This window comes from Gavialis gangeticus, unplaced genomic scaffold, assembly GCF_001723915.1.
Source record: "Gavialis gangeticus isolate Ggan-Ray unplaced genomic scaffold, GavGan_comp1, whole genome shotgun sequence".
NCBI classification, from domain to species: Eukaryota; Metazoa; Chordata; order Crocodylia; family Gavialidae; genus Gavialis; species Gavialis gangeticus.
In genome coordinates, this window is record NW_017728993.1 from 62,287,316 (window position 1) to 62,314,049 (window position 26,734).

Sequence of the window (26,734 nt, forward strand, 5' to 3'; positions counted from 1 at the left end):
ATCTTGTGGCCTGTTATAAACTGGTTAGGGGGGATCAGCAGGCGCTGGGGGAGTCCCTGTTCCCCCGAGCGCCGCAAGGAGTGACCAGGAACAACGGTCACAAGCTGGCGGAGGGAAGGTTTAAGTTGGACATCAGGAGGCGCTACTTCACGGTCAGGGCGGCTAGAGTCTGGAACCAGCTTCCAAGTGAGGTGGTGCAGGCTCCCACCCTGGGGGGTTTTAAGAGGAGGTTGGATGACCACCTTACTGGGGTCATTTGACCCCAGTACTCTTTCCTGCCATGGCAGGGGGTCGGACTAGATGATCTGCTCAGGTCCCTTCCAACCCTAGCAACTATGAAACTATAAATTGTCCAGGATCACTCAACAGGCGAGAAGCATAGCCTGGAAGAGAGTTGCAGCCCAGTTCTCTATCTGCCAGGCCACACTACTGTTCAGGAAAACACTGGCACATGCGGAGAAGGACCAAAGGATACTTTACAAATTAAGAAGACAATATATCATTTAAGAAGATGAGATGCAAAGGAACACAGAGCCACAGGAACTTCCAGACCAGACAAGCGCTCTATCTAGATTGGCATCCCGTCTCAGAGCAGCCAGTGTTGGAAGCTTCAGGGGAAGTCGTAAATTACTCGTTATGTGAAGTACGTGTTAACATGCAAATGGGAAAAGGTTTTGCTAGCTATGTTAGGCCCTTTGCCACAGGCAGCCCAAGGCCTACAGACCGCTGAAAAGAGGGCTGAAGTGGAACTTAAGTAGTGCATGGATCTTGTGCTGGCTCTGCAGAGGAATGAATTTCCCTCCCAAGTCACTACAGTTTTTTGAATCCTTTGTAAAGCTGTTAGCCTCAATAAAATCTGGTGGCAGAGGATTTCAGGGCTAATTGTGTGGCTCCTGGTCAAAAAACCCTTTTCCTGTAGTCACATTTTGATCATGTCACCTTTTGTGGAGGCCCAAAGCAGTGCAAAGGAGACCAAAGTTCAGCCCATGTCACAACAGGGCCAGCACTGCTGTTTGGTTTTTCTTTCCCAGGTTCCACTGACAATTATAAATCACCAGATTCCAGATAATCTCTTTGCTGCAAGGGTGAGGGGTCATGGGACTTTTGGAAGAAATGCTCTACAAGCAAGTCCAGGAAGGTTAGGGTAAGATCATGTCAGGTTTGGGAATTCTCCCCATGATAGGACCGATACAAGGAAATACCTTGCTCTTACCTTCACAATAGGCTCTCCGGTCACTATGGAAACAGGGCATGACTTCTCATCTTGGTGGGAGGCAAAGGCCTGTGTTGCCCACTGATCCACGTATCCTTTGGGAGTGTAAAGGCCACAGTCCAGGATACTGCTTCTTCTCTCAAAAGGCTCACACTCTCCATCACCATCATGGACATAACACAGGCTCGGCTCTCCTGCAGAGGGGCCAAAGGCAACAAAATTTATACAGATGCAACCCAACATCTATCTATGATACTTCTGATGGGGCAGGGGGTCCTAGCAAGGAGAATAGCTCACTGCAAGGATGATATAACATGGGGCAGGGAAGAAAGGTCAACACTTTCTCGCTTGCTGGGAACAACAAAGACAGAAGGTTGCACAGAACCTGGGTCTCATTGTGTAAAGCAGGGATGTCAAACATATTGCCCATGCCTGTGGGGCTCCTGGTGGGCCCAAGAATTTTGGGGCAGGGTGAGTGTAAGGGGTAGGGCCTATCACACAATTTGGGAAGATGGGGCCCTGCTAGAGGTGCCTTTCTGAGGTTGGAGGGTGAATGATGGTTCTGCCACCACTGCTGCTTGCCCAGCAGCTGCTGGCCAGGTCCGGATCTGACCTGCAAAGAGCCCTGATCTGCAAGGATCTGACCTGCAAGGATCCAGCCCAGGGAGGGTGAGTTTAACACCCCTCATCTAAACAGATGGGTGTGAGTAAGAACAGCATGGATATGCTCAGCATGTCTGGACTGGGCTATGATTAGCAAGCAGCATCTGGGCTTGTTGAGGGATGGAATCTACACTACAGGGACAAGATGGGATCTGTAGACTGCCCCAGGAGCACAGCTTGAAGACAGATATTCTGCAGTAATGGGCCAAGTGACTAGGTGTTCAGAGGAGTGTCACTGCAGGGTCTGGACAGAAGGGGTAAGGTGAAAGGTCTGCCCCAGCTGACATGGCCCTCCAGGTTAAAGTGCTCCAGTTTCTGCAGCCAATGTTGAACACATGATAGACTTACTTCTGGGCAGGGCAAATTGTATCTGGAGTTAGAGCAGCAAGCAGGCTAAGTTGGCCTTGGTTGGCCTGGGTTACCAAGTGGGCCTGGCTAACAGTAGCCTAATTACGCCCAGATGGCCCCAGTTGCCTGCATGGGTAAGATTAGCTGCTTGAAGCAGCAGTTCCTTTAGTGTCCAACAGGTTATTCAAGAGTAGATGCCACTGCCTACCCTTGGGCTTCTGACTGTGTGTCCCTACTGTCCTGGGTCCTGCCTATTGGGTCCTAGTTTCCCAGTCCCTGAGTCCCACTTATTGGCTTCCTGGCTTCATCCTTGTTCCTGGTTCTTCCCCATTAGTTTCTGGCTCCTGCAGGCTGCCTCCTTGTTCCAGACCTCTGCCCAGACGCCTTTGCTTCCAGACTGCCTTGCCAGCTCCTTGACCCCTGTGTTCCAGCCCAGACCCCTGATTTCTGACAGTTGCCTCCAGGCTTTAGTTTGGTGATCTCCCACATCCTGGTCCCTTACAGCTGCATACTCCAAACTCCCTAGCCAGTGTCTCCAGTCTGGATCCTTGCTCCCGACTCAAGACTCTATGGTCGTGCCCTGCCCAACCACATCCTGGTGGCTTACAGACCTTGGCCTGTTGACCTGCCTGCTCTTGACCCCTGGGTTGTGACCCTCTAGGGTTAAGCCCCGATCACCTACATCCCAGTTGTGCTCCTGACAGAGTGATCTTCCTGAACTCACCAACACAGTTGAAGCCCTTTTCCTTTTTGCATGTCCTAGAGCAGCCATCTCCATCCAACAGATCCCCACCATCACATTCCTCATCCATGCTCCTAGGAGAATGTCAGCAAGAATCATTAAGACCACCCTTGCCTACAACTTTCAGGCTGGAATCTGATAATGATTCAATGGTTAAAAGCTACTACTGAGTCAAATTTCATGGATGGGGCCATGGGATGACAGTGTATGGAGAAAGCAGAGTATGACTTTTGTCAGGGGGTAAAGGGCTGGAAAACCCCATTGGCAGAGGGGTTTCCCATTTCCCACCATTCCCATTCCCATTTTCCCCTGAGGTTTCAAGATGGGATTTTGTGTGAAAGGGCAGCTACCAAGGCCCAGGAGCAGGTCCAAGGGGGGTGCCATGGTGCAGTTACACGTCCTCCCTTGATCCGTTTGAGGATAGTTGAGGATGGTTCTGCTTTAAACAGAAGACTGGACTAGATGACCTCTTGAAGTCCCTTCCAACCCTACTTTTCTATGCTTTCTGCTCCACTCAAACTTAAAATCAACTGCTTGGGAGAGGCGGTGGTATTCAGGCAGCGGTGAGAGAGTCAGTTGGCTTCATAGCTCATTATAATCTATTCAAACTATCTGTTCTTTTGTAATTTTACTATCTGTTAGGCATTCCTGGTAATGTCTCTCTTCTATTTCACAACCCTGCAGACCATTTTTAGATCTAGCTAAAAACCTTAACTCAGCTATGGTAATATTAATTCAGGTGTGGAAATGACTGACAATGAAGTATTGATGCATTGTAAAGAGACTCAAGAAGGCTAGATTTTGTTTTATAAATCTAAATAACAGAGTACATATAACTATCAGGAATACAGCACTAATAATCTTTTGACTATTTTTTGCCTAGGTTGTTGTGTTTTCTAAACTTGATATATACACGCCGTGTCTATGCAAGATGATGACTGCACAGTTGTTACTATGCAGTCATTTAATATTTGTACAAACAGGTATTAAATGACTGTGCAGTAACCAGGTTTACTGTGCAGTCACACCAAGGAACAGCAGTTTTGTGAAGCTGACTGCGCAGTATCTTATGACTACTGTGCAATAGTGTCACATCATGCTTCCTGCCATGCAATGGTACTGCGTGGTACTCATGGGATACTGCACAGCCAGCCTCTCATGTAGATGTGCCAATAATCTAGCAAGTTAGTGCACATTCCAATAAAGTTATATTTGTTTCTGCTTTGATTTAAAGCAGCACTAGGCTGCTAGCATATTAGTAAAGCTTCTAGTTTCTCATTAACTGGAGAAAAATATGTTGCATTATACATGATGATGTGCCACACCACCTGTACCTCCCTTTTCAAAATCCTAGATCCATCCATGCTGAAGACACATCTGGAAAGAGTTGCTGGAGAACTGTGAATGCAGTGAGGAGAAGATGAGAGGTGGAGTAGGCAGAAAATCTTTCTGGTGTAACAACCTGCAGGTTTCTGCAGGTTGGAACACAAGTTGTAGTGGGGATGATTTGGAGGGCAACACCAGAAAGCTCCATGCCCTTGGAAAATTTTGCAATAGCTCCAAGCACACATTGCACCTCATGGCTGCAAACAGCAGCTTGGATAAAGATCTAATTTTTTGTGGTCCAAAAGAAGTGCCTTTATTGCTGTGCAGAGCTCTGTGCATGAAACATCTGGGAAGCAGCAGGTTTTCTGGTAGCAAGTGGAGAAGGGGAGGTGAGAGAAGAGAGGGTTGAGATAAGCAAGCAAGGGCACAACTCCAAAAAACTCTGTCCTGTACTTCACAAGAACAAGAAAACAGTTTCCAAGAGCACAGCCTGCCACTACACTGCAAAAGCTGGTCTGATGGCAAAACTAAGGGAAATGTTATACCAGGAAGAATGTCCATGTTATTACATGGATCCACAAAGACATCACTTCAAAAGCAGCCTTCAAACACAAGTGCAACTTCCTGCACATTATCATCAAAAAGATCTAGCAAGTTGAACCACTTCTACTGTTATATCACAGGGGCGGGCAATTATTTTGGGCAGAGGGCCACTTACTGAGTTTTGGCAAGCCATTGAAGGCCACATGATAGGCAGCCAGGGGCAGATAAATATTAATTTTCTAAATTTTTTAGGGGCGCTGTGGGCCGGATAGAATGGCCTGGTGGGTCACATCCAGCCCCCGGGCTGCATTTTGCCCACCTGTGTTATATCACCCTGAAGGCTTGAAGGGAAGGATTTGTTAAAAGTGGGTTCCCCAAACTGCATTCCTAACTACACCTGAGATCAGTAACATTATACTATGTTACATTCTCAGCTGCTTACTCCCATTTACTCTGCCTGTTCTGCCTTTCCAACATCAGTCATCTTGGATATCAGGGCTAATGTGGTCATTACCTCACTGGAGTCCATGACCAGATTACACCAGCTGAAAGTATAGACCCCTGTTTCTAATCAACTTCCCCCTTGGGGTTCCTATACCAGCATAATCCTTTTCCTTTTGCTTTCACAAAGCTGTGAGGGAAGACCAGATTTAAAAAAGCTGTGAGAGAAACACACTGACAATTTTTCATATTTTTTAGTGAAAAGCTGACGCAGAGTTTTTCACTGAAAAACGGTTCTGATAAAACTGTAAGTTGGAAGTCAGAAAAAGTCAAGTAGGAAATATGGCATAATATTTTACCATGGAGGATAATTAAGCACTGGAATAGGTTGCCAAGGGATGTGGTAAGTTTCCATCACTTGAAGAGTCTTTAAATCAAGACTATGTTGCTAAAAGATATGCTCGAGGTGAACCATTAGTTTCCAGGTTTGATGCAGTAGTTGCTGGGTGAAATTCTATGGCCCATGCTTTGCAGGAAATCAGACTCAATGGCCACAATGATCCCATTTGGAGTTAACAACTGTGAAACTTTATTATAATTAGATGGGTCATAACCAAAACCCTGGATCCAAGCACCTGCCAACTTTGGGAGAAGTTCAGATCAGAATCCATGTCCCAACTCCACACCTCTCAAGGCCCACTGCTAACTCCTGGAGATAATGAAGCTTTGCAACAGGCCTATGTGCTGCTTAAGGGACCACAGGCCAATGCCCACTAAGAAATGCTGCAAGTCTCCCTTAGAAGGGAGGCCAACTGGGCAAGAAACAACCAATTCCTTGGGACAAATCAAAATATAACCCAGACAGGAGTGAGGTCATAGGTTTAATGAGTGCACCAAGGGGGGGCACTCAGCAGACCACACTGAACTGTGCCCACTGGTTCATGAATGAACCCAAGGAGCCAGTGGACACTACCCAGTGAAACTCTGCCTGGAGACAGGTTTGGGGCAGGGACAGAAAAGCCCCACAGTCCCTGGGGGTCCTCCCGGCCAGAACCTCCTTCCTGGTGAGATAGATGGCTAGCCTAGCTTGGCTCAGGCCAGGAGGAGGTTGACCAGAAGGTCCTGGAACTGTGTGGGGCTAGAGATGGGGAGTGCACAAATAACCAGGTGAGAAGAACAGTGCAGCCAGAACCTCAACAAGAGGGCCCGAAGGAGGTAGTGAAGGGGCTGTAGCCTGGTGCACTCAAGGTAGGTGTGAGCCAGGGTCTCCCTCTGCTTACAGGAGAGACAGGTGTTGGGGGTGTCTGTGAAGCACACCAGATACATGCCCATGGCAACAGGTTTGTGAAGGAGCCTCCAGCTGAGATTCCCTGGTGGATAATGGTATTGAGATGGAATACAAACTTGTCCACCAGGGACCCTAGTCCTTGTCGAGCATGTCCTACCACTTGACTTGGTCCGGGTGGGATGTGAGGATGGGATAGTGGAAAGCGCTGACTACAACCATGTAGAGCTGGCCATGATGGGTGGCTCAGAAATGGACCAACTTGTTATCCCTCATGCTGCTTAAATGTTTTGGGTTTCATCATCAGTTTAGCTGGGTTGGCTGGGAGCCACCAAGTTTAGAGGAGTTTCCATGGCATAAATCTAGTGTATCTGAATGGCAGATTAGGCTGGTTTGGTTTAGTTTTAGGATGCAACCTGCTTAACAGGACTTCTTTGAAAATAACTTTCTATCTTGTGTGGAATGCTATACTTACATGGTCACTTTTCCATCTCCACAATAAGGAGCACCATGAATGTGGATTAATGGTGGTGAGGGTTCTCCCATGGCTGTCCCGGCCACCCCCTGGATCTGGTAGCGGTACAGTTCACCTGGTGTGACTTCCCTGCGGAAACACAGAGGAATCCAACAAACTGTGAAAGACAGCAATAGCTTTAAGCAAGACATATGCCTATATGTAGCTATTTACAACAGATTCATGAGAGACACTGGGTTTGGCTTTAGACCCTGGGACTCACATGCTCTGTACAAAGGCAGAATAGAAAGTTAACAGCCCTGTGGAAGCTGCACAACCAGGTGGGAAACCAGGGGACATGCATACATTAGAGATCCTCTTCCACTGTAGCTGTGCCAGCAGAGCTGTATGAATAGAGTCCTTTACTAGAGTCACAGCACTTGTCAGTTGTAGAGGTTTGCTACTGGCATGGTTATGCCACTTCCTCAAATGAGAGAAGCTAACCTGGCAGAAGCCCTCTTTTATGGGTACAGCCTCATCTCTACCTGAACTTTTGCCAGCTTAGGAGGTCAATGAAGCTGTGAGAGCTTTTCACAGTCCTCATTGATCTAGTGTACACCTGGCCAAAGGTGAAGTTCTCGACTCATTTGCTCCCTTTCCAGAGCTGCTGATGAAGAGATGTTAGCTTGTTTCCTCACAGCAAATGATTTAGGAGCTCTGTAAAAAGGTTTCATATAGGATTTTCAGTAGTGCTTAGTAATGATCTAATTATGCACCCAGTAATGTCAGTAATCAAACTCCCCGTGAGCTCACAATGGAAGCAGTGTTCAATGAATGCTGCAGTCTTTTGAAAACCCACACTGAATATCCTTCCACCCACTCTCAACACCTTTCCACTCTATCTGTGTGTCGCAGAGGGCACTAGGAATGTGACTAAGAATATCCTGCAAAACTAATGGATACAGTTTTTTAAACCACCAAAGAACCACTGACTTTCAAAGGGAATTAGATTTCTAAGTGCCTAAGTGACTTTTGATACAGGTACTTTGGCTCTTAAATTGCTCAGGTGCTTTTGGAGTATTTACCCAATGGCTAGATGGCTAAGGAAGCAGAATACTGAGAAAGGGAAACAGGTAAAAGGTAAAGTGGTATGGGTGGGAGTGAAGAAAGAACATCAGGAGTGGGACAACTGGTCCTTAGTGCCTTACTGAAGTTTGCCTTGCCAGCCACCATTGTTGTTGTAGTCACTTAACTGCAGATTCAGATCTGGATTCAATTCAAATCTGGATCTGGGTTCTGAATTCCCTCAAAAGTTTAGGGTACTGGGAATGAGACTTTTGATTTGGCCCATTATGATGGCAGCTTGGCAAATTCCAATCTAGATTCTAATTTCTGACATACCCAAAGTCTAGCACTATTTAGGTCTGAGATGGGTTGTGGCCCATCTCTAGTATTATAAAAGTTTCAATAAAACATTCAGTGTGACAGTTGGCTAGCTGAACCAAGAGTTTTTGGGTTTGCTGCAGGAGTCATTATCTGATTTGTATGGTGCAGAAAGTCAGATAATGAGGTCTAAAGGCTCTTTTTGTATTGGGATACAAGCTTTAGGAATATCTGACAGTGCAGTCTGTGTACAAACACACAAACAAAAATACAGGTATGCCTACCCCCCATTCTAAACTGCTATAAGCAGAAATTATAAGGGGAAGGTCTTTGCCAGGTAATACAGAAATGCCTGTCACTTTTCTCTCAAACCATCTCGTGGCATTGCCTCTTGCTCTTTATGTCTTGTACATTCATTACACAACTGGGAAATGCCTCAAAGGTAAGGGGTTCCTTCCAGTTGGCTCATCTTGATGAGTATTTAGTTACATGAAACTGCTATATGCACTTGGGTGTTTTAGGGCAAACTCTGGTGACGGATACAGAGTCCACTTGTGAGATCAAACATTTCAATCCTAAAATGACCAATGAATCTAAAAGGACAGCAATCAGAACTAGAACCCCCATAAACAACATAGCCTCTGATGAATCAACCTTGCTACTCACGTGTCAGTGAACTTTCGGTGCATCTGTATCCCTGCAATGGGGGACCCATTAGCAAATGGTGGGTCCCGAAGGACCCGGTACCGTATAGGCTTGCAGTTGGAGCAGAGAGGGCTCTGAGGCACGGAGGTTAAGAGAGCAGCATCTATCTCCATTCTTTCATCAAAGGTATAGACCTTTACCCCAGATACCTTCTTGTTGATGTTGAGCTTAATGGTAAGAGGGATGTCACAGAAGGTGTCCAGGGGTCCCAAGGGGATGGATTCCCCATGCTCCGTCAAGATTTCAATGTTGGAGAGAGCCTTGGGTGAGTCTGTGGAGAGGTATGTGGTCCAGAGCATAAGTGAATCTGGGTAAACAGGATGCAGGAAATGCAGCTCCAGGATACAGCCATAAGGCTGAGGGCAAGGGACAGTCATGTTCATATGATACAGGTGGAGCTCTGGGCTCCAGGCTTGCAAGCTGGGCTCACAGGGCTGATCCACATCTGGAGGCCCTAGACACAGGAAAAATAAGGATCCCTATAAGGAGCAGGGTATCTTACTTCAGAGATATGATCCTCTATAGGTACATGCATCTTATCACTGGTCACCTGTGCAGATGCATGCATGCACATACACACGCATCTTGTGTGGACATACAAACTACATAACTTACTGCTGTATGTACAAACATACACATATATGTGTGCATACACACCACACATAAATAATACCACAGAGGACAAACACATATTGGAGCACGCAAATGTTTGACACATTTGGTTATCTATGCACAAATCCTGAGATCCCAGCAGGCAGGAAGATACAAAGATCCTATAAGCGTGTACACATGCACAGATTTATGCACACCTGCTTGTACCAAACATGTTTGTGCAAACATGGTTGCACCAGTATGATAACTCAGGCAAAAACACACATACTATACAGAGCAGTGTACACACAATACCACATTTACACAGATGTGCATTTTGATAGAACCATAGACATATCTGTATATACAGACAGACACATGCTCACTATAATCACAAATACAGGCCAAAGCATACATGCTTAGAAACATATATTGACATATGCTGCCACAAATACATAGTGTACACAGTAATGCAAATAACAGAAGACCTCCACATCTCCAGACATCTCCCCATGCTCAGCTATTGTCTGGATGCTCACAAACACACTTGTGCATACAGACGCAAATGAACGCATGCACTGCCCCAGGAGGACTCTGTGGCTGATCTCAATGCCACGAGCAGTTCTAACTGTACACCAGGGATAGAGGGAAAAATCAACTTAAGTTCTTTGTGAGCAACCCATGCCCACTTTCAGCATAAGGGTCCATGTGGAGCATCCCTCCCATTCACAGAAGTAAAAGAAGCCAGTTTTCAGGTATATGCCATTCAAGTACTCACATCTGAGGCAAGCTATAAGTGTAGACAGATGAACAGTAATAACACTTTACAGCTACTTTGCTGTAACTGTTTTGTCTGCCATCTCTAAGGCATTCAAAGTAGGAGCTAAACCATTATAACTTTAAACCTGTTTTATACAGCTCCCCAACAATTTATTTGGCTCTACTCTTTTGGTACTGTAAATTATTTGGCTCCACTATTCCAAGTACATGAGTGGACAGAGACAGCAGTTGCACTGGTTCAACAGTCATGCAATCTCTAGCAGCAAGATGCCCCCTGCCTTTTAAAATGGTTTAGTGTTATGTCTGCACAGAATCCATGGGAAATGCATGGGTGTGTGCCTGTTTGTTGCCTTCTGCAACCAAGTGAAACTACCCTGTGCACCTCATGTGGAGCTAGACTGGAAAGGGCTGGGGCAAGAGTGTGTGCTCCTGCCTGCCTTAGGGTTATATGATAAACCTAAAGCAGGCAGAAGCACCCACTCTGCCACAACCCTTTCCAGCATGACCCTGCATGCTTCTCCACAAAACAGAGGTGTTGTCCCATGGGACAGTTCCTCTTGGTTGTGGTGGCAGCCTGGTTGAGAAGCACTGAGGCAGCACAATAAGGATTCTCAACAAGGGGGGTGCTAAATACAAAAAAGTTATGGAGGGGTGCCCCAACTCCAAAAAGGTTGAGAACCACTGATCTAGGCATCCCAACTGTTCCCATTTACTGGTATCTCCAGTTAACATCCTGGGCAAAGAAAACTGACTTCCAAAACATCTAGAGAAGCTGCAGTCAGAGCTGTAACTTCCTTGTGGTAAGTGAAAGAGAAAAGACAAAGCACTTTACCTACTGCCTCCTCTGGGGTCCAGTATCCGGAGGAGTCACAGACCCGAGGGGAAGAGGCCTCATGTACATACTGGCTGAAAGTCCCATCTTCAGCACAGTCTCCACAGAGGGTGCCAGGCTCTCTAAAGAGCAGTGAGAGAAAAATGAAAAAGACACATCCATTTACAGTCTGGATTCTCCTCCATTCATCCCCATCTTGGGATGCCTGGACGAGTTGTGGGAACCCCAAAGAAGTCAACCTCTGGTCAGCCACTTGACCTGCATGTGCTTCAAGTAACCTCTGGAAAAAGCTAGAGAGAGAGAGAGAGTGGCTTTGCAGCAACCTGGCTTTGACTCCAATTGTGTCACAAATTCCTTGTAGGACCCTGGACAAGGCACTAAACACTCTTTGCCTCTGTTCCTCATCTGTACAATGGAGATGATAGTATCCCTTGGCTTGGCTTGTTAATTTGGGCTCCAAGCTCTTTGAGATAGGACTGGTCTCATTGTGTGTGTGCACGTATGGGACCCAGCACAAAGGATCTCAATTCTGACTTCTTGGGATAACCATAACAAAAATAAATGATATTAACCACCAGGGACAGCATTAATCTCACCAGTAGAGACAGAGAGAGAGGAGAGAGAGAGAGAGAGAGTACTCCCTGCTTTAAGGAGTCTGTAAAATATTCCCTTTGATTGGTATAGAAGGGTCTGTAGCACTGGCAAAGAGCCTAACTGGATTTAAGATGGAGCATGGTGGGTTAAATGAAAGAGGTTTACATGACATGATTGCCTGTGATGGGCAGAGTACCAGACTTGGTGGCCCAGCAGATCCCTTCCTGTCCTACGTTTCTACTTTCATATCTTTTTCAATCATAAGCTTAGTCATTTCCTATCAGAGCCATTCTTTTGATTACCCAAGTCCACCTAATAGCTCAGAGTAGCCCAGGTTAGGTGATATGCACTTTTAGGAGCACTGACAAAGCATTGTGTATATACCATTTGGTGCAGCATATGACTGATTACGGTATTCTGTGATTGTCCAGGAAGTCCTCAGCCACTGATTTTCTTTGAATTGAAAGGGAACAGATTTGTAAAATAGCTTTAGAGGGATGTGCAATTTCATTCATATTTGGAAAGGGCTTTCATTTGGTAGTTGTCAGAGAAATGCAAAGTATTATTCTTATTCTTTTCCAAACGTCTTATGGGTGTACACCCATTGCAAATCACAGCTTCCACAAGTAGAGAATATCCACAAGGATTTATTCAACCAAATATATAAGCATGTGCTTTAGTGCACCCCATTCACTTAAACACTTGAATTTGTGCTTAACTTTAAGTAGGTACCTAAGACCCATCAAAGTTGATGGGATTTAAATAGCACATGCATGAAGTTAAGCAGTTGTGAAAGCAGTTCACTGAATAGGCATGGACTGCTGAATCAGGGCCTTAGCTAGAGTCACTCTCATGCTTGTACGAGCATTTGCCTGGCTATTAATAATCAGAAGACTACATACAGCTATGTCTAAAGTTCATGAGAATCAGTGGGAATCTTTTCACTGACTTCACTGGGTTGTGGATTAGGCCCATAGTTCAAAATACAGTGGGAATGTCTATATAAGATGCTACAGTGACATAGCAACGTGATGCAGTGTCGGCAGTCACAAACTGTGACATCGCAGCTACATCACTGTAGCAATGCACTCCTTCAGTATAGTGCACTGGTTTGGTGACACAGGAGCAAAAAACGCCTGTGTGCTGCTGGCACAGTGCAGTGAGGGCTGCTACTGCGCTCTCATTTAGTGCTTCCTAAATGGCGGCACAGTAACAACAGTGCCATAGGGACACATGCAGATGTGCCCAGTGTTAGATATATAGGAACTCAAAAGCAGATGGATGTTCATTTGATACGGTTCAGATTCATAAACACAGGCACCTACCTAATTTCAGGACCCCAGTCTGTACCTAGGCACTGATAAGTATGAGTGGCCTAATTGTTCAAGCAGCAGCCACAGGGTAAGATGAATGGGATTTGTGGGTGTCCGGCTTTTTGCCAGGCTAGGCATTTGGGGGCATTTATACACATATGTTTGTCTGCTCCGACATGCCGGAAATCCAGTGCATTGGAGTAGACTTGATTAATTGAGTCAGTGAAGGATGCATTTGTATAAATGATGAAATGCACGTCAGTGCTAAGAAAATGGCAGCGGTGCACTTTGAAACTAAAACACCTTCGATGTGTTTTAGTAGTTCAAAAGTACACTACCACCATTTTCTCAGCACTGACGTGCATTTCACTATTTATGCAAATGTATGCAACGCAACATAGGGCGCTTTTAAAAACACCTGGTGTTGTGTGGCATGCATGTGGGCATACAGTATAAGTGCCTAAATTTAGTTACTCATGTCTGAAAACATTATTGACATGCACAGAGTTACACAGCAAGAGTTCGTGACAGAGCTGGTAACAGAACCCAGATTTTGAGGCTCCCTGTCCTGTGCCTTAACCACAAGACCATATTTCCTCCTTGTAAATCACTAGTTTATACAATACGTGCTAAGTGAAGCTCATTTTTTATTCCATGATTGTGCTCTGGGGTTGCATTTGGCATCATCTCTGCCAGCAGAAAACGCTTTGGCTTCCTCTCCCAGCACCCTGACAATGGAATGTTTTTTGGAAGGCTCTTGTTCAACCCGTAGGCCTACATGGCCATTACAGTGGTACATACACAGCTATATATGCAATTTTGGCGGACACAGTTGGGAAGGGTTTTGCCTCATTCCTCCATTTCTATGAGGCAGCTGTACGAATAGCTCTCTGCTCCCCATTTATTCAAACACAAAAGAACCAGGCAAGATGTGCCAGCTGGCACATGGTTTGAAGGATATGCCAACTCATCTTCATCACCTTCATTGACTTCTGAAATTCCCCAGTCTGGTGCCAAATGACTTCTTCTAAGGAACCATGTTCAAATAAACAGTGTCAGGCACTTTGCAGTAGAAATAAGAACACATGGCTATTTAGGCATCCAGTTACAGGGGGCGTTCAGTGGTAGAACTACAAAATAGGTCTCCAGCCATCAGAGACTCTTGCTTTCCCTAGTGCATTTCAGTTGACCTGGTTTTCCTGCAGGCAAAACATGAAACCTCTTACCTTTCATAGAGAATGCCACTAATGGGAGGCAACCAGTACACTGTGAGGGAGTCTTGATTCTGACCAATGACCATTGGAGGCATGGGGATTGGAGTGGGCTTTCTGCTCTGGCTCCATTGCTGATACACCAGATCCAAATAGCAGTGCATCCGAGCCACCTGGTTTGGGGTGAAGCTGTCAGTACAGTCATCATCTGGAAGAAAAGAGAAAAGGCTAAGAGAGTGTGGGGAGAAACTTGTTTGTGAAATGTGTTGAGATCCTCAGGTGACAAGTATTATCGTAACCTTTGCTACTAAGTGCAACCCCACTGCAACAGTCTTCTGAAGGACCAGAGGAGGATGGCTAGGGAGAATCCCAGTGGCTTGTTCTACAAGACTCCTCTCTTGTTATTTCTCAAATCTGCCACAAGATGGCACTATTTCAGCAGCCGCTGGCCTCACAAATCCCTTAGCAGCATGGTTGTTTACAAGGGTCCTCCTTAAGTCACACTGCATTAGAGCCCAGGCGACAGCGTAATAACAGGAGCTTACTACACAGCAAGGAGTTGTTTTGGGGGGATAAAGAAAAAGGAAAGAAAGAAAATCAGTTGTTCAGATCAGACCTTGATGCATGTAAAAGAGGCATCATGATTGCTACAGTGCATGACCTGCCTTCCAGACATCCCAAAGGCCCCCTCCTGTGAGTACAGAGTGGGAGCAGAGAGACAAAGCCACAGCTGATGGAGTGGCTGCATTGGGACTAAGCCCATTCACACCAGCTGAGCCTACAGTCCACAGCCTCATCGAAAACATGACCCTGTCAGGACCCTCCCCTCAGGGGTAGCTGAGGAACACCAGAAGCTATCTTGTCCACTGCACAGCAGTGTGGGTGGTGTGTAGGGGTACTACCCCTTTTTGACTGTCTGGTACCCTAGACCAGACTACTGTCAGTTGGGCACATGCCTAACCACTGAACAGGGTGTAACACAGCCAGTCCTGCAATTGGCCACCTGTCAAAGTAATGACACCTCTGCCCCAGATCTTCTCAGTCTAGTTTGGCAGTATTTAAAGAACAAATCCTGAATCAATGGGAATTTGGAGGAGCAAGAGATAGCCTTGGACTTTAAAAAACTGAAAAACTAAAACAGTTCTCTGGAGACAGGAAATGTTGGCACAGATTTTCCCTTTATTCTTCCTCCAATGTGCCTGCTCACGTAAATAGGAATCGCTGTGCTGAAGTCAAAAGAGATACACTTGCTCGTATCAGCAGAGGATCTGGCCCTTGGTTATTATCAGAATTGCACAAATACCTAGATGTGGCACCTGAGGTCAGGGTCTCTGTGCCAGGTGCTGTGAACACATCTGGTGACTGTCTAGTCCTTGCCCCAAGGAACATACAGTCTACAGCACTAGTTTAGATGAGTGACACAGAGCCAGTCCACAGGCCAAATTCAGTGTGTGGGGGCAGTCTACAAGCCCAACCTAGCACCTGAGGTCAGTCCAGGGCCTAATCTGGTATACAGGGTCACGGTTCTCTCGAGTCTGGAAATGTAGTGGTAGGATGAGTGGCAGCAGCATTAATCACTGTGGTGCCAGGAGCTGTGGCAATGAAAGCTACCTCCACTTACCACACCACCACATTTCCACACCCTCTGGAAACCCTGTGGGTCAGATTACACAGTTCCCTGGGCACCCTCTGACCTATGGACCATGCTTTAACCACCTCTGATCTACATAGACAGAAGCAGGAGAAAAGAAGTGTTGTTGCCACACATATCTGTGCAACCAGCCTTGACAGCAGAAGAGATGGGCTCAATTCTTAACTACTGGAAGCATCTCCAGAAAAGGAGCTGCCATCATTTTCTGGAAACCTCAGAAGAATTAGACATTGTGTTTTCATGGCACGAGCCTCAGGGAGAAAGAAGGAGAGTTGGTGTAGTGAGACAATAGTGCATGGACGCTCAGGATATCCAGAATCCCTTGTATCATCATCTTTGTGCAGTTACAACTCCAGTGGTCTCCGCTGAGTCCCAAGGACTGAATTCTATTGCACTTACCCAAGTATTACACCGCTGCATCACCACTGTATGTCAGCAGAATAATTCCTGATAGAGGCTGAGGTTAAAGAAGCATCATCCTCAAGGGTCTGGCCTCCTTGTTAGCAGGGGTGGCCCGATTTCCAGATTTGCTGATTGCTCACACTTCCAATGGAAATCATTGATGTGTGACAGTGCACCACATTTCCGGAAACCAAGTCCCTTAGGTTCATTCCTTTAACCCTTATGCAGCATGTAAGATATTTATTATGTTCATTTACAGATGGTTTAAAGATGGGTTTGAATGCCTCAAATTAAAGATGTTGGTTTCAGGCCACTTCCAGTGGTCTACAGAAAGTCACACAAGAATAGGGAAAAACACCCCACAGATGTCAACAAGGCATTGCCAACACACTGTAGGCCAGATCTTTAGCTGGCATAAATGGCATAGGCCCAGTGCTGATCTTATGCCAGATGAGATTCTAGTCTGGATACCCAGAGGGGCCAACGACCAGAAAGATACAAGCAAGGAATGAAAGGACCACCCAGACTGATGGGAATGAAACATGTGCTAAGTTTCTAGAAAAAGCTGCATCCATTGACTTCTGTTACCTGTGTAGCTCATGTAGTTGTTGAATGGGGTTCCAGAGAAATAAGCTTGGCCACAGGTGTCGTTGCTAGGCTCTGGATCATGGCAGAGTTTACTTTTCGGGGTAGGGGCTGTGTCAGCGCAGAGATCTCCTGTCTCCATGGAAGGTGCAATTTCCCTGCAGGGATCATCACAAGATTCCCTCTCACTCACTCCCTTAAAGACGTGGTAGAGCCCCAGAACATGGCCCACTTCATGGACCATGGTGTTGGTATGGCCAGGCATGCCATAATAAGATGGATTGAGGACCACGCCACCTGGAATTACAAGCATAGTCAGTATCATTAAGAGACAGGCAAGAAGCAGCAGTTACCACTAACCTGTAATCGTCTTTTTCTTCCTGATCACAAACAAGGCTGACTTTCATGGAACTCAGCACCTGGTGAAAGTTGATCACCTCACAGGATCAGGTCCTTTGTGATCTGACCTAACACCTAGGTCGTTAGGTCATCTCAGCTCTGCTCTTTTTTCATGTCTCTTCTGAGATAAAACTCTCAGCCATGTACATCCTTAAATATATTTCTGACCTGGCATATCAATTTGAGATTTGCAATGGTAATGCCATGACAACCTCTGCCTCCCATCGGCTCCTCCACCCCCAGATCACTGCTCTGATGCCTCGATCAGCCTGAGAATAACAGAGCTACTGGTGGTGGGGGTTCCCCCTCCCTGGCTGCTCCTGGGGTCCCTGGAAATGATGCCACCCCTGCATGCCCAGCTCTAGGTCCTACAACTAAAGTGGGGGGAGGGCAGTGGGACAGGGAATTGCCAGGCATCTACCAGGCCCAGTGGGGGTTGGATCTAGGTGTGTGGTGGCATGGACTGCAGAGACCCTGGAAGCAGACGAGGAGGAGGAATCCCTCCTGCTTCTGCCACTGCCACTGCCCTTGGGGTGACTGGGGTGGCAGGGCAGTGATCTGGAGGTGAAAAGACTGCGTGTGGGGTGGAGGGTGGATCCAGGGGCTGATGGGCAGCAGCAGGGTGATTCAAAGGGTGGAAGGATGACCCTCCCCCACTCCTTCCTGTCCTATACTGTGGCTAGAGAGCCGGCAAGCATGGCAGGCATGGAGCAGGCTTGCAGCCTCTGCCCACATGCCTGCTTGCCAGCCCTCTAGCAATGGGTCTGGGCAATGCACATTAGGCTATAACCCCGAATGTGTGGCTGATCACTAGTGCTGGCTAACCTTAACACAGAATAACATTCCTTAAAATGAGCACCTGCTACCTCTAACAGGTAATCTCACCCCTAGCAGCTAAGGACTACATTCAAAATTGGGTGTAAAGTGATGCAGATTAAAACCCAAAAAGAGATGGGTCTGCTAACTATCACACTGAATTTGACTTTAAATGTATTATTTATTTTGGAGCGGGGATTCAAAAGCACCTAGTGGAAGGCAATCCAATAAGTCAATCACACCACGTGCTCCTCACTCATTCACAAGCTTCTGAAGCCTCCCTCCCCCTCCTCCCCCCTTTGTTTTCAGTGGTGCTTTAGAGTTGATGAAGCTGCCAGCTTGAATAAACTGGAGCCTTCTGTTCATAGCCACTACAGTGCAAGCCTACCCATACTACCTCCACCGAGTGTCCTCATTCTTAATTACAGAACTCAGGAAAAGGCTGTTTATCTTCACGCAAGCCCATTCAATCCCTAGTCTCTTTGCCAGGACTATCAGCAAAGCTGGAAACTGGGTAGGGATTTACAGGGACATGTTGACACCTACTGATGGAAAGCAAAACTGAGACTCACCGACTCACTCTTCATAGCTTACCAAGTAGCCTTCCCCAGTGGTAACCATGATGTGATTGATACCAAAATGAACGGGTCCAAGTCAAGCCTCCTAAGGCATTCCCTGCCTTAAAGAATGTGTGTTTTCCTTTCCTAAAAACTGCACGTGGATTTAATGCTTACACAAGTGAGGGGCTATTAGCATGGATCAGAGCCAAACATAGCATAGCATTCCCTATGCACCCTCCCAATGCATTGCAGTCCTGACCCTGAGCGCCCTCCCTGTTCTTACAGCTCTGGGGCTGTGCTATATTGGATGGAAATATTTTCCATTGGGAACATTTTTTATGTAAAGTTGCTTTTTTTTTCCATCTAAATTAAGACAATTTCTGGCAGAAGTTTTCATTTCTTCTGAAATTTTAAAGTTTTTTGACAGAAAAATTATAAAGAACAACAAAGGGGGGTTTCCCTCCTCTTCCCCCTCCTTTTGTCCTCTCTCTCTTCTTTTTTCTATTTTGCTACTGGAAAAGGGAGAAAAAACAAGGGAGAATTCAAAGACGTTGGGTCAGCAAGGCAGCCTGAGAAGATAAATCATTGCAGCTGAGAGACAGCAGTAGTAGGCATACTCAGGCTAGGGCTAATTTAGCTAGCCCAGATGCTAATACAGTGAGATACGGGGGACTATACAGGCTCACCCAGAACCCTCAAGCAGCTAGCATTTGCTGAAGCTTGTTCTGTCCTGTACTCACTTCTGTTGATATGCTTGCTAGCTACATCCAGCCATTGTGGAATCATGCCTCCAAATGCAATGCAGACATAGCCTCAGGCAGGTTTGATTGAACTCTAGTCTCTGGACTAACTTGCTACACTACTGAGCTACCTCAGGTCTCTTCCTTTTGCTCAAACCTAGAAAGTACAGGATATGCTTTCTAAGGGACAGCTTCATTCTGATTGTATTGTTCTTGGGTTTACACCAGCATGACTGGCTGCATCAAAGAAGCTACACCAGATGTGCACTAGGGTGGGACTGAGATCAGGCATGAAGAGGTAGATTCTGCCCTGATGCATGTCCTGAGATGGTACTTCAGCAAGGGCAGGATTTGGTCTAGAGACCCCGGATTTGCAATCTATTACACCAGTATAAATCCCAGGTGACTCCACTGAAGATGCTCTGGTCTTACAATCATTCTATGGAGCAATGTTTCTATAGCACTTTTTCACGCACAGCCACCTCCCCACCATATCTGCTCTCACTTTACAAGTGGGCTGTAGCCCGCTAGCTGGAAGCCATTGTTATATAGGCTGTGGGCTCCTGAGATAAATTTGGTAATTTGTAAAACAGCAGCGCACATATGACACTGCAAAATCAAAGCACTGTATTGCCATTAATCAATTAGGTGAGACCGTTCTGGAGCTTAAATACTTCTTGATTGTTCTTCCTGCTGTTTCTCCCAATATGGCATAGCATCCTGGTTCGTGGGGGCCCTGCAGCCTCTGGTGCAAAGAGGTGATAAAGTGACAGAGGGTCCCCAGTGAATACACACCTAGATGAGAGGGTCCCAAGGTCCCAAACACACACTTGCTGACATCTCCATGGGAGTCACAAGAACAGGGGGATTTTCAGGGCATGGTGGCGGGTAGGCCAGTGAGACTGACAGGCTTTACAGGTTCTGGTTCCTGTTTTATCCACCATGTTCTTTATGCTCTTTTTAAATACAAGGATGTAACTGAATGTAGTTTCCCTATTTCCTCAGGGTGGGGTGTTTGCACAACTGGGCTATCAGTTGGCTGCCACAAGCCCCAGGGATGTGTCAGCACCTGGGTTGCAAGCTAAAGCTGCCTTCAGCACTGCCCAAACAAGTGCCAGGGGAGCAAACTAGCCTTCCACAATGCCACAATTTGGGCAGAAGTTTCCTAACGCAGTCCCTGCACAGGTTGCTGCGCTGCCACGGGGTTGACTCACAGCCGTGTTCTATGCCAAACCAATGCAAGTTTTACCTTTTACCCATTTTCTCATCCAGCTGCACCTGAAAAGCAGTGTAGGCCACCCACTTACATCCCTGAAGCATCCAACAAAACCGCACACCAGGGCTGAGTTTGGCTCAACCAGGTTACCAAGAAGAAAGACCTTCTTTCCCCTGCTAGAAAGGCCAAGGGTGAGTGAGCAAGGGGGCACTCACTCAAAAGGAAACCCTAGCAAATCAATAGAAACGTTTTTCACATTTTAATCAAAGCAAAGTACAAGAGGGGGAAAAAAAGCCACTCTCCAGCCAAACCCAAGTCTGAGCAAGGCAGGAGGCTCCCTGCCCAAGGGCTGAGAGGAGGAATGCACATGCAGAAAGAAAATAATGCTCATAAATACATGAATGGGATGTTAAGAACCGGCATTAAACCTGCAGCACTGACCGCGAAGAACAGCAAATCAATCCATCCGGGTCTGATTGCTCGGGGCACCAGGGGCCCTGAAATCTAATATTCCCACCTTCACACAGAAATCTGAAACTTTCCACTCCAGGGGAATAAAACGTTATTCTAATAAGGAAAGAGAGCTGCTGCCGACAGCAACTGCCAAGACCCTGTACCCATTTCCCCCCCCAAAAAGGAAAGGCACATTTTTTTTTAAGCTAATGAATGGATGGAATAGGAAAGGAGGAAGGACTATGACCCCCCTCCCTGAATTTCCCTTCACTTCCTCCATCCGCGTTGCTCCCTGGTGAGCAAAGAATGTCAACAAGCAAACTGCCCCGAACCAGCAGGACTGCCCTCAGTGCAGGCCCCTAAAACCAGGTCCAGAATCTGCAATCACTAAAAAAAGGGCCTGTACTGGGGGAGTGAACACACACACACACACAATCCCACTGCAATAAATCTATTCCCCTTCATTTCCTTCCGCCCAGCATCCCACTTCATTGCTGCCTCACCTTTTTTCCCTCCTTCACTTTCACTCTGTGTAAACCTGTGGGACTGACTCAAAGACTGATTTAAATGGTTTTTAAATGAAACCCTCACATCAAGCCAGGGTACTCCATGGACATCTTAACATCACCCAGATGCACTAACCCTGCCAAACACAAGCCTCTGCCTTACCTTCACACAAGCTTGACCTTCATCAAAGCCTGTTAAGCTAAAGGTGCTAGTGATGTTACAGAGGCCTGGCTTTGTAATGACATCATTACACATCAGACTAGCAACAGGTGTTGTTTAATGATTTTGCAAAGGTCTGTGCTTTGACTTTGAGATTAACCCTTCATGCTAAAGGTGCTGAACTAAGACACCCTCTGAAGGCTAAACCTCAATGTCACTGAACAGTCTGAGGCATCTGATCAGCAGCCATCACAACAGCATCTGCGTTGACGTCCATCCTCCATGCTACATTGCATGAAGAAGTGACTTCAGAAAGGCCCTATTATCATACCAGCTGGTTAAAGGAGTTCAACCATGGAGTTCACAAAAGCCTTTTCCCTTGGAATTCACTGGTACATCAAAGCAACACAAAACAATATGCCTAGGTTTACAACTGTTTAGCAGAACAAATGCACCACAGTATATTGGTGAATCTGGCCTTTACATGCAAGACCTTTACTGGTACTATGCACAATGATGGAGCAGTGATCATTCACTTGCTGAGTTCCGATGCTGCTTTGCCCAGAGGGCTCCTCCTGCCCTTCTACCTCTGTTGCTCTAGTGGTGCTGCCTCAGTGCACCAAGGCAACCTTATAGCTGTGTTACAAGGAGCTTTTCAGGCACTGACGCTTAGAGCTAGCACATAGCTGGGCTCTCTTTACACAAAACAGCAACAGTTGGGCCAAATAATACATCAATGAAAACTTGACACACATATCCAGATTATACCACAAAGTCAATACACAGGCAATCCTCGGACTTATGACACAATTGGTTCCTGAAAACCTCATCTTAAGTTGAAATGTTGCAACTCAGAACCAATTTTCTTATAAGAAACAATGTTATAAATGGGGGACTGGGTCCTGAACCAAGGCCCGATACCCTGTTTTCACCAAAAATACCCCAGAATTTTGTACTTGATCAATTATAGATGAGTAATATAGCTACATTAATGTATTTATATTGTAAATAGCAATCATATTGATTTGGAAGGATTTCTTTGAGGTGACTTTGCTGGACTTTTTGAAAGGCTCCTGGCTGGACATTTTGAAGGGTTCTTGGCTGGAGTCTTCTCAGGAGTCTTGGCTGCAGGTTTTTCTGGAGTCTTGTTTGCTTTCTTAAAGGAAGTGTCCAAGGAAGTTTGGACAGATGTTCTCCAGGGAAATGAGCGATGCAGTGAACTTGTTCACTGGAGTGGCGTTGTAAAGTTGAAACTGATGTCATAAAGTTGAAACAGGGTATCAATTTATAAACGTTGTAAGTGCGAAATGTTGTAACTCGAAACGTTGTAAGGTGAGGACTGCCTGTAATCAACAGAGTAAGTGCATGCACACTACTTAGAGAGGCAGGCCCCATTTAGGAAGCTACCAACCTTCAGTGTCACAATGGCACATTTAGGGAATCATAGATCTCAGCCCATCTTTAGTCCATTGCAACCCCAGCAAGAGGTTACAACAGTAATTAATAATATAATATAATAATTAATAATTTAGCTTAATTATAACCTTATTCCTTTAAATATAGTTTATGTATTCAATTTTAACTCAATGAAAAAATGTGAAGTACCTGCACATTCCATTATTAGGATACTTTGGAATGAAGAAAAGATGTGACACAAAGGCTGCTAACAAACATGGAAAATAAAAAACAGTGCTTTATGGGAAGAGGAATTGCAACAGTCTGTGCACTTCAGCAGGGCTTTTTGGTGCTTTTATTGAATAGTTTATTGAATCCGCTATTCGATAAAAGCACCAAAAAGCCCTGCTGAAATGCATGAACTATACAGATGCTGGGCAAGCCAGGTCAAACTGACATGATTCCTCGTCTGAACATGTGCTGCACTCATTGAGGAGGTGTGCGAAGCTGAAAGTAAAGCGCTGTTTTTCCCTGCACATCTGTCAGCAGCCAAAATGATAAATTTAAAAGACAGTTTTAAATTAAGCTTTAGTTCATAAACTAATTAATATATTTACTTATAAACTTCCAGAAAATTAACTCTGGGTTCAAAAGGGAAGTGCTGTAAGTTTGGGAACAACATGCTTTATTTTTCATATAGAACAGAGGCTGAATCCCTGCTTACAATGGCAAAATGGGATTCAACTTGAACTATTTCAAGTTGATGATACCAAACTTTGGGGTAAAGCATCCACACCTGAGGACAGGAGGGTCATCCAGGCTGACCTTGACAGGCTGAAGAAATGGGCAGACAAGAACCTGATGGTGTTCAACACCAAAAAATGCAAGGTTCTCCACCTTGGGAGGAAAAGCCAAGGTGGAGAACCTTCTGGAGCCCAGAATTGGATGCAGTACCCCAGCTGCAGCTTCACCAAGGCTGAGTACAGTGGGAGTATGATACCCTGGGATTTGCTTGAGAAGCATCTATGGATGCAAGCCAGAGTTTTGTTCACTTTACCAGCTGCGACATCACATTGGTGGCTCATATTCATACTGCGGTCAATCATGACCCCCGAGTCCCTTTTGGCCGTGGTGCTAGTGAGCGTAGCACCGCTGAGCCTATAAGCGTGATGCGGGCTTCCTCCCCCCTGCCACCTGAGGTGGAGTACCTTGCATTTTTCTGTATTGAATGTCATCAGGTTTTTATCCACCCATTTTCTGAGCCTGTCTAGGTCGGCTTGGATCACCAGCCTATCCTCAGGTGTGGATGCTTTTCCCCAAAGTTTAGTGTCATTGGCAAACTTGGCCAGTCTGCTGCTGACACCAATGTCCACATCATAAATAAAGATGTTAAAGAGTACAGGTCCAAGGACGGAGCCTTGGGGGAGCCCACTGGTCACGGAGCACCACGGCGATTTACTGCCATCAATTACCACCCTCCGGGTCCAACCTCCTCAGCCATCAGTCTGTGATGCAGCCGAGGCCGCAACTGGCCAATTTTTCCATGAGAAGATCATGGGACACCAGATCAAAGGCTTTTTTAAAGTCCAGATACATGACGTCCATCTCTTCTCCCTTGTCCAGGTGATAGGTCACCTGGTCATAGAAGGAGATGAGATTGGTCAGACAAGACCTACCCACAACAAACCTGTGCTGGCTGTCCCTCAGGATGTTGCTATCAGCTAGTTTGTCAAGAATGGTCTCTCTGAAAATTTTTTCCAAGATCTTCCCCGGGATAGACGTCAGGCTGATTGGCCTGTAGTTCTCTGAATCTACTTTTCTCCCTTTCTTGAAGATAGGCACCACATTGGCCTTCTTACAATCTTCAGGCGCTACACCAGAGCGCCAGGAGTTCTCAAAGATCCGTGCCAGGGGCTGGGCTATGATGCCTGCCAGCTCCTTAAGTACCCTGGGATGCAAACTGTCTGGGGCAGCTGACTTGAAGGTGTCCAGCCTCTCAAGGTGTTCCTTTACGTGGCCTACACTGATGTAGGGTATAAATTCGCCCTCACCCTGGCCATCCTGCATCGTGTTAAGCAGGGCGGTCCCTTTGGGCTGCTGAAAAACTGCCCAAGATCATCAGAGTCTGGACAAGAGTTTTAGTTGTGAGGATGGATGGAAAAGGCTGTTTCTTAGATACATTATGCAGAAAGGCTCTGAAATATTTACATTAGAGCTAGGATGTGGGGACCAAGAAAGAGATTTGAATCCGAGTAACAAGTGAGTTGGTAATGTAGTACACAGGGAAAAAAGGAGATAGCAGGAAGATGGAGTGGAATGGAGGGAGGGGCAGTTAAGAGCTTTGTTTTGAGCTTAAGCTTATCTTTTATGAGGGGATACCAGACATAGCCTGAGATTTTTGTCTAGACAGAAGGATACAGGTCTGGCATGGGGATCTGCTAGATCAGGGGTCAGCAACGTTTTTGGGTAGAATGCCAAACACACCCACAACCTTGACTTGTAAGATGTTAGCATGCCAGGGGTGTGTGGCAGGGAGTTCTGAGGGGCCTGATCCTTGTTGTGGCAGTGAAGCCCCGGCCACGTCTCCACTGTCCACCCTGTGCCATGCATGCCAAGCAACATGCCTTCACGTTCCACATTCTGGGATGTGTGCCGGAGGTCGTCTATCCCTATGCTAGATCTATGAGTCATCAGTGTAGAGAAAGCAGCTCAATGTCCACTTCTAGATGATGCTAAGAACACAGCCCTCTAGGACACCCACAAGAAGATGAGGGAGGGATGAGAAGGATTCTCTGTGAACACACTGAAGAGAAAATTAGAAAAGAGGAGAGCCAGGAGAGGGTAGAGTCACAGAAGATGAGAGAACAAGAACTGAAGAAGAGCAGAATCGAACATTTCAAGAGAACATGGGCAAGTAAAAGAGACTAAGAATCTGAGCTCTGCGTAGGAAAAACTCATAGATTGGCAAAAGCAGTCTTAGCAGAGTGTAGGAGGCAGAAGCCAGATTAGTGAAGGTCTTGAAGGGAACTCAAAGGGAGGAAGTCCAGTCAGTGATGGCAAACAGTGCTTTCAAAGGCCCAGAGATGCTGGGATACGGGAAATGGCACAGTAGCTGGAGAAGCAAGTGGGATCAAGGGTAGTGTGCTCTCTCTCTTCCTCCCTCTCTCTCTCTTTTAACAGGAGAAATGACAGCATGTTTTTAATGAGAGAGGAAAAAGCCAAAGGAGAGAAAAGGAGGAGGTAAGAGAGTGTTCAACGAGGGGAGGGTTACAGAGAAGGGGCATATGAGAGAGTCTTGTGTCTGACAGGGGAATTGGACAGCCGTGTCACAGTGTATCATAGTTTTATTTTGGAAGAAATCACTGAGATCCTGGCCAGAGACAGAAGTGGAGGTAGGAGGAGAGGGTTTGACAATGGGCAGAAAGGT

The 26,734-nt window shown here is 46.1% G+C and overlaps 1 protein-coding gene across 1 annotated transcript in view; it reads right to left on the reverse strand.

Annotated features, from left to right (window-relative positions):
- PAPPA2 (pappalysin 2) overlaps window positions 1-26,734 on the reverse strand; it is a gene marked incomplete at its 5' end in the record, with an annotated part of 184,615 nt that overhangs the window by 95,679 nt on the left and 62,202 nt on the right. The window contains 7 exons of the mRNA XM_019528350.1: window positions 1,214-1,407; window positions 2,949-3,040; window positions 7,037-7,165; window positions 9,065-9,557; window positions 11,307-11,428; window positions 14,440-14,632; window positions 17,066-17,359. Of these exons, the coding sequence (XP_019383895.1) occupies window positions 1,214-1,407; window positions 2,949-3,040; window positions 7,037-7,165; window positions 9,065-9,557; window positions 11,307-11,428; window positions 14,440-14,632; window positions 17,066-17,359 (1,517 nt within the window). The remainder of the gene's footprint in view (window positions 1-1,213; window positions 1,408-2,948; window positions 3,041-7,036; window positions 7,166-9,064; window positions 9,558-11,306; window positions 11,429-14,439; window positions 14,633-17,065; window positions 17,360-26,734) is intronic.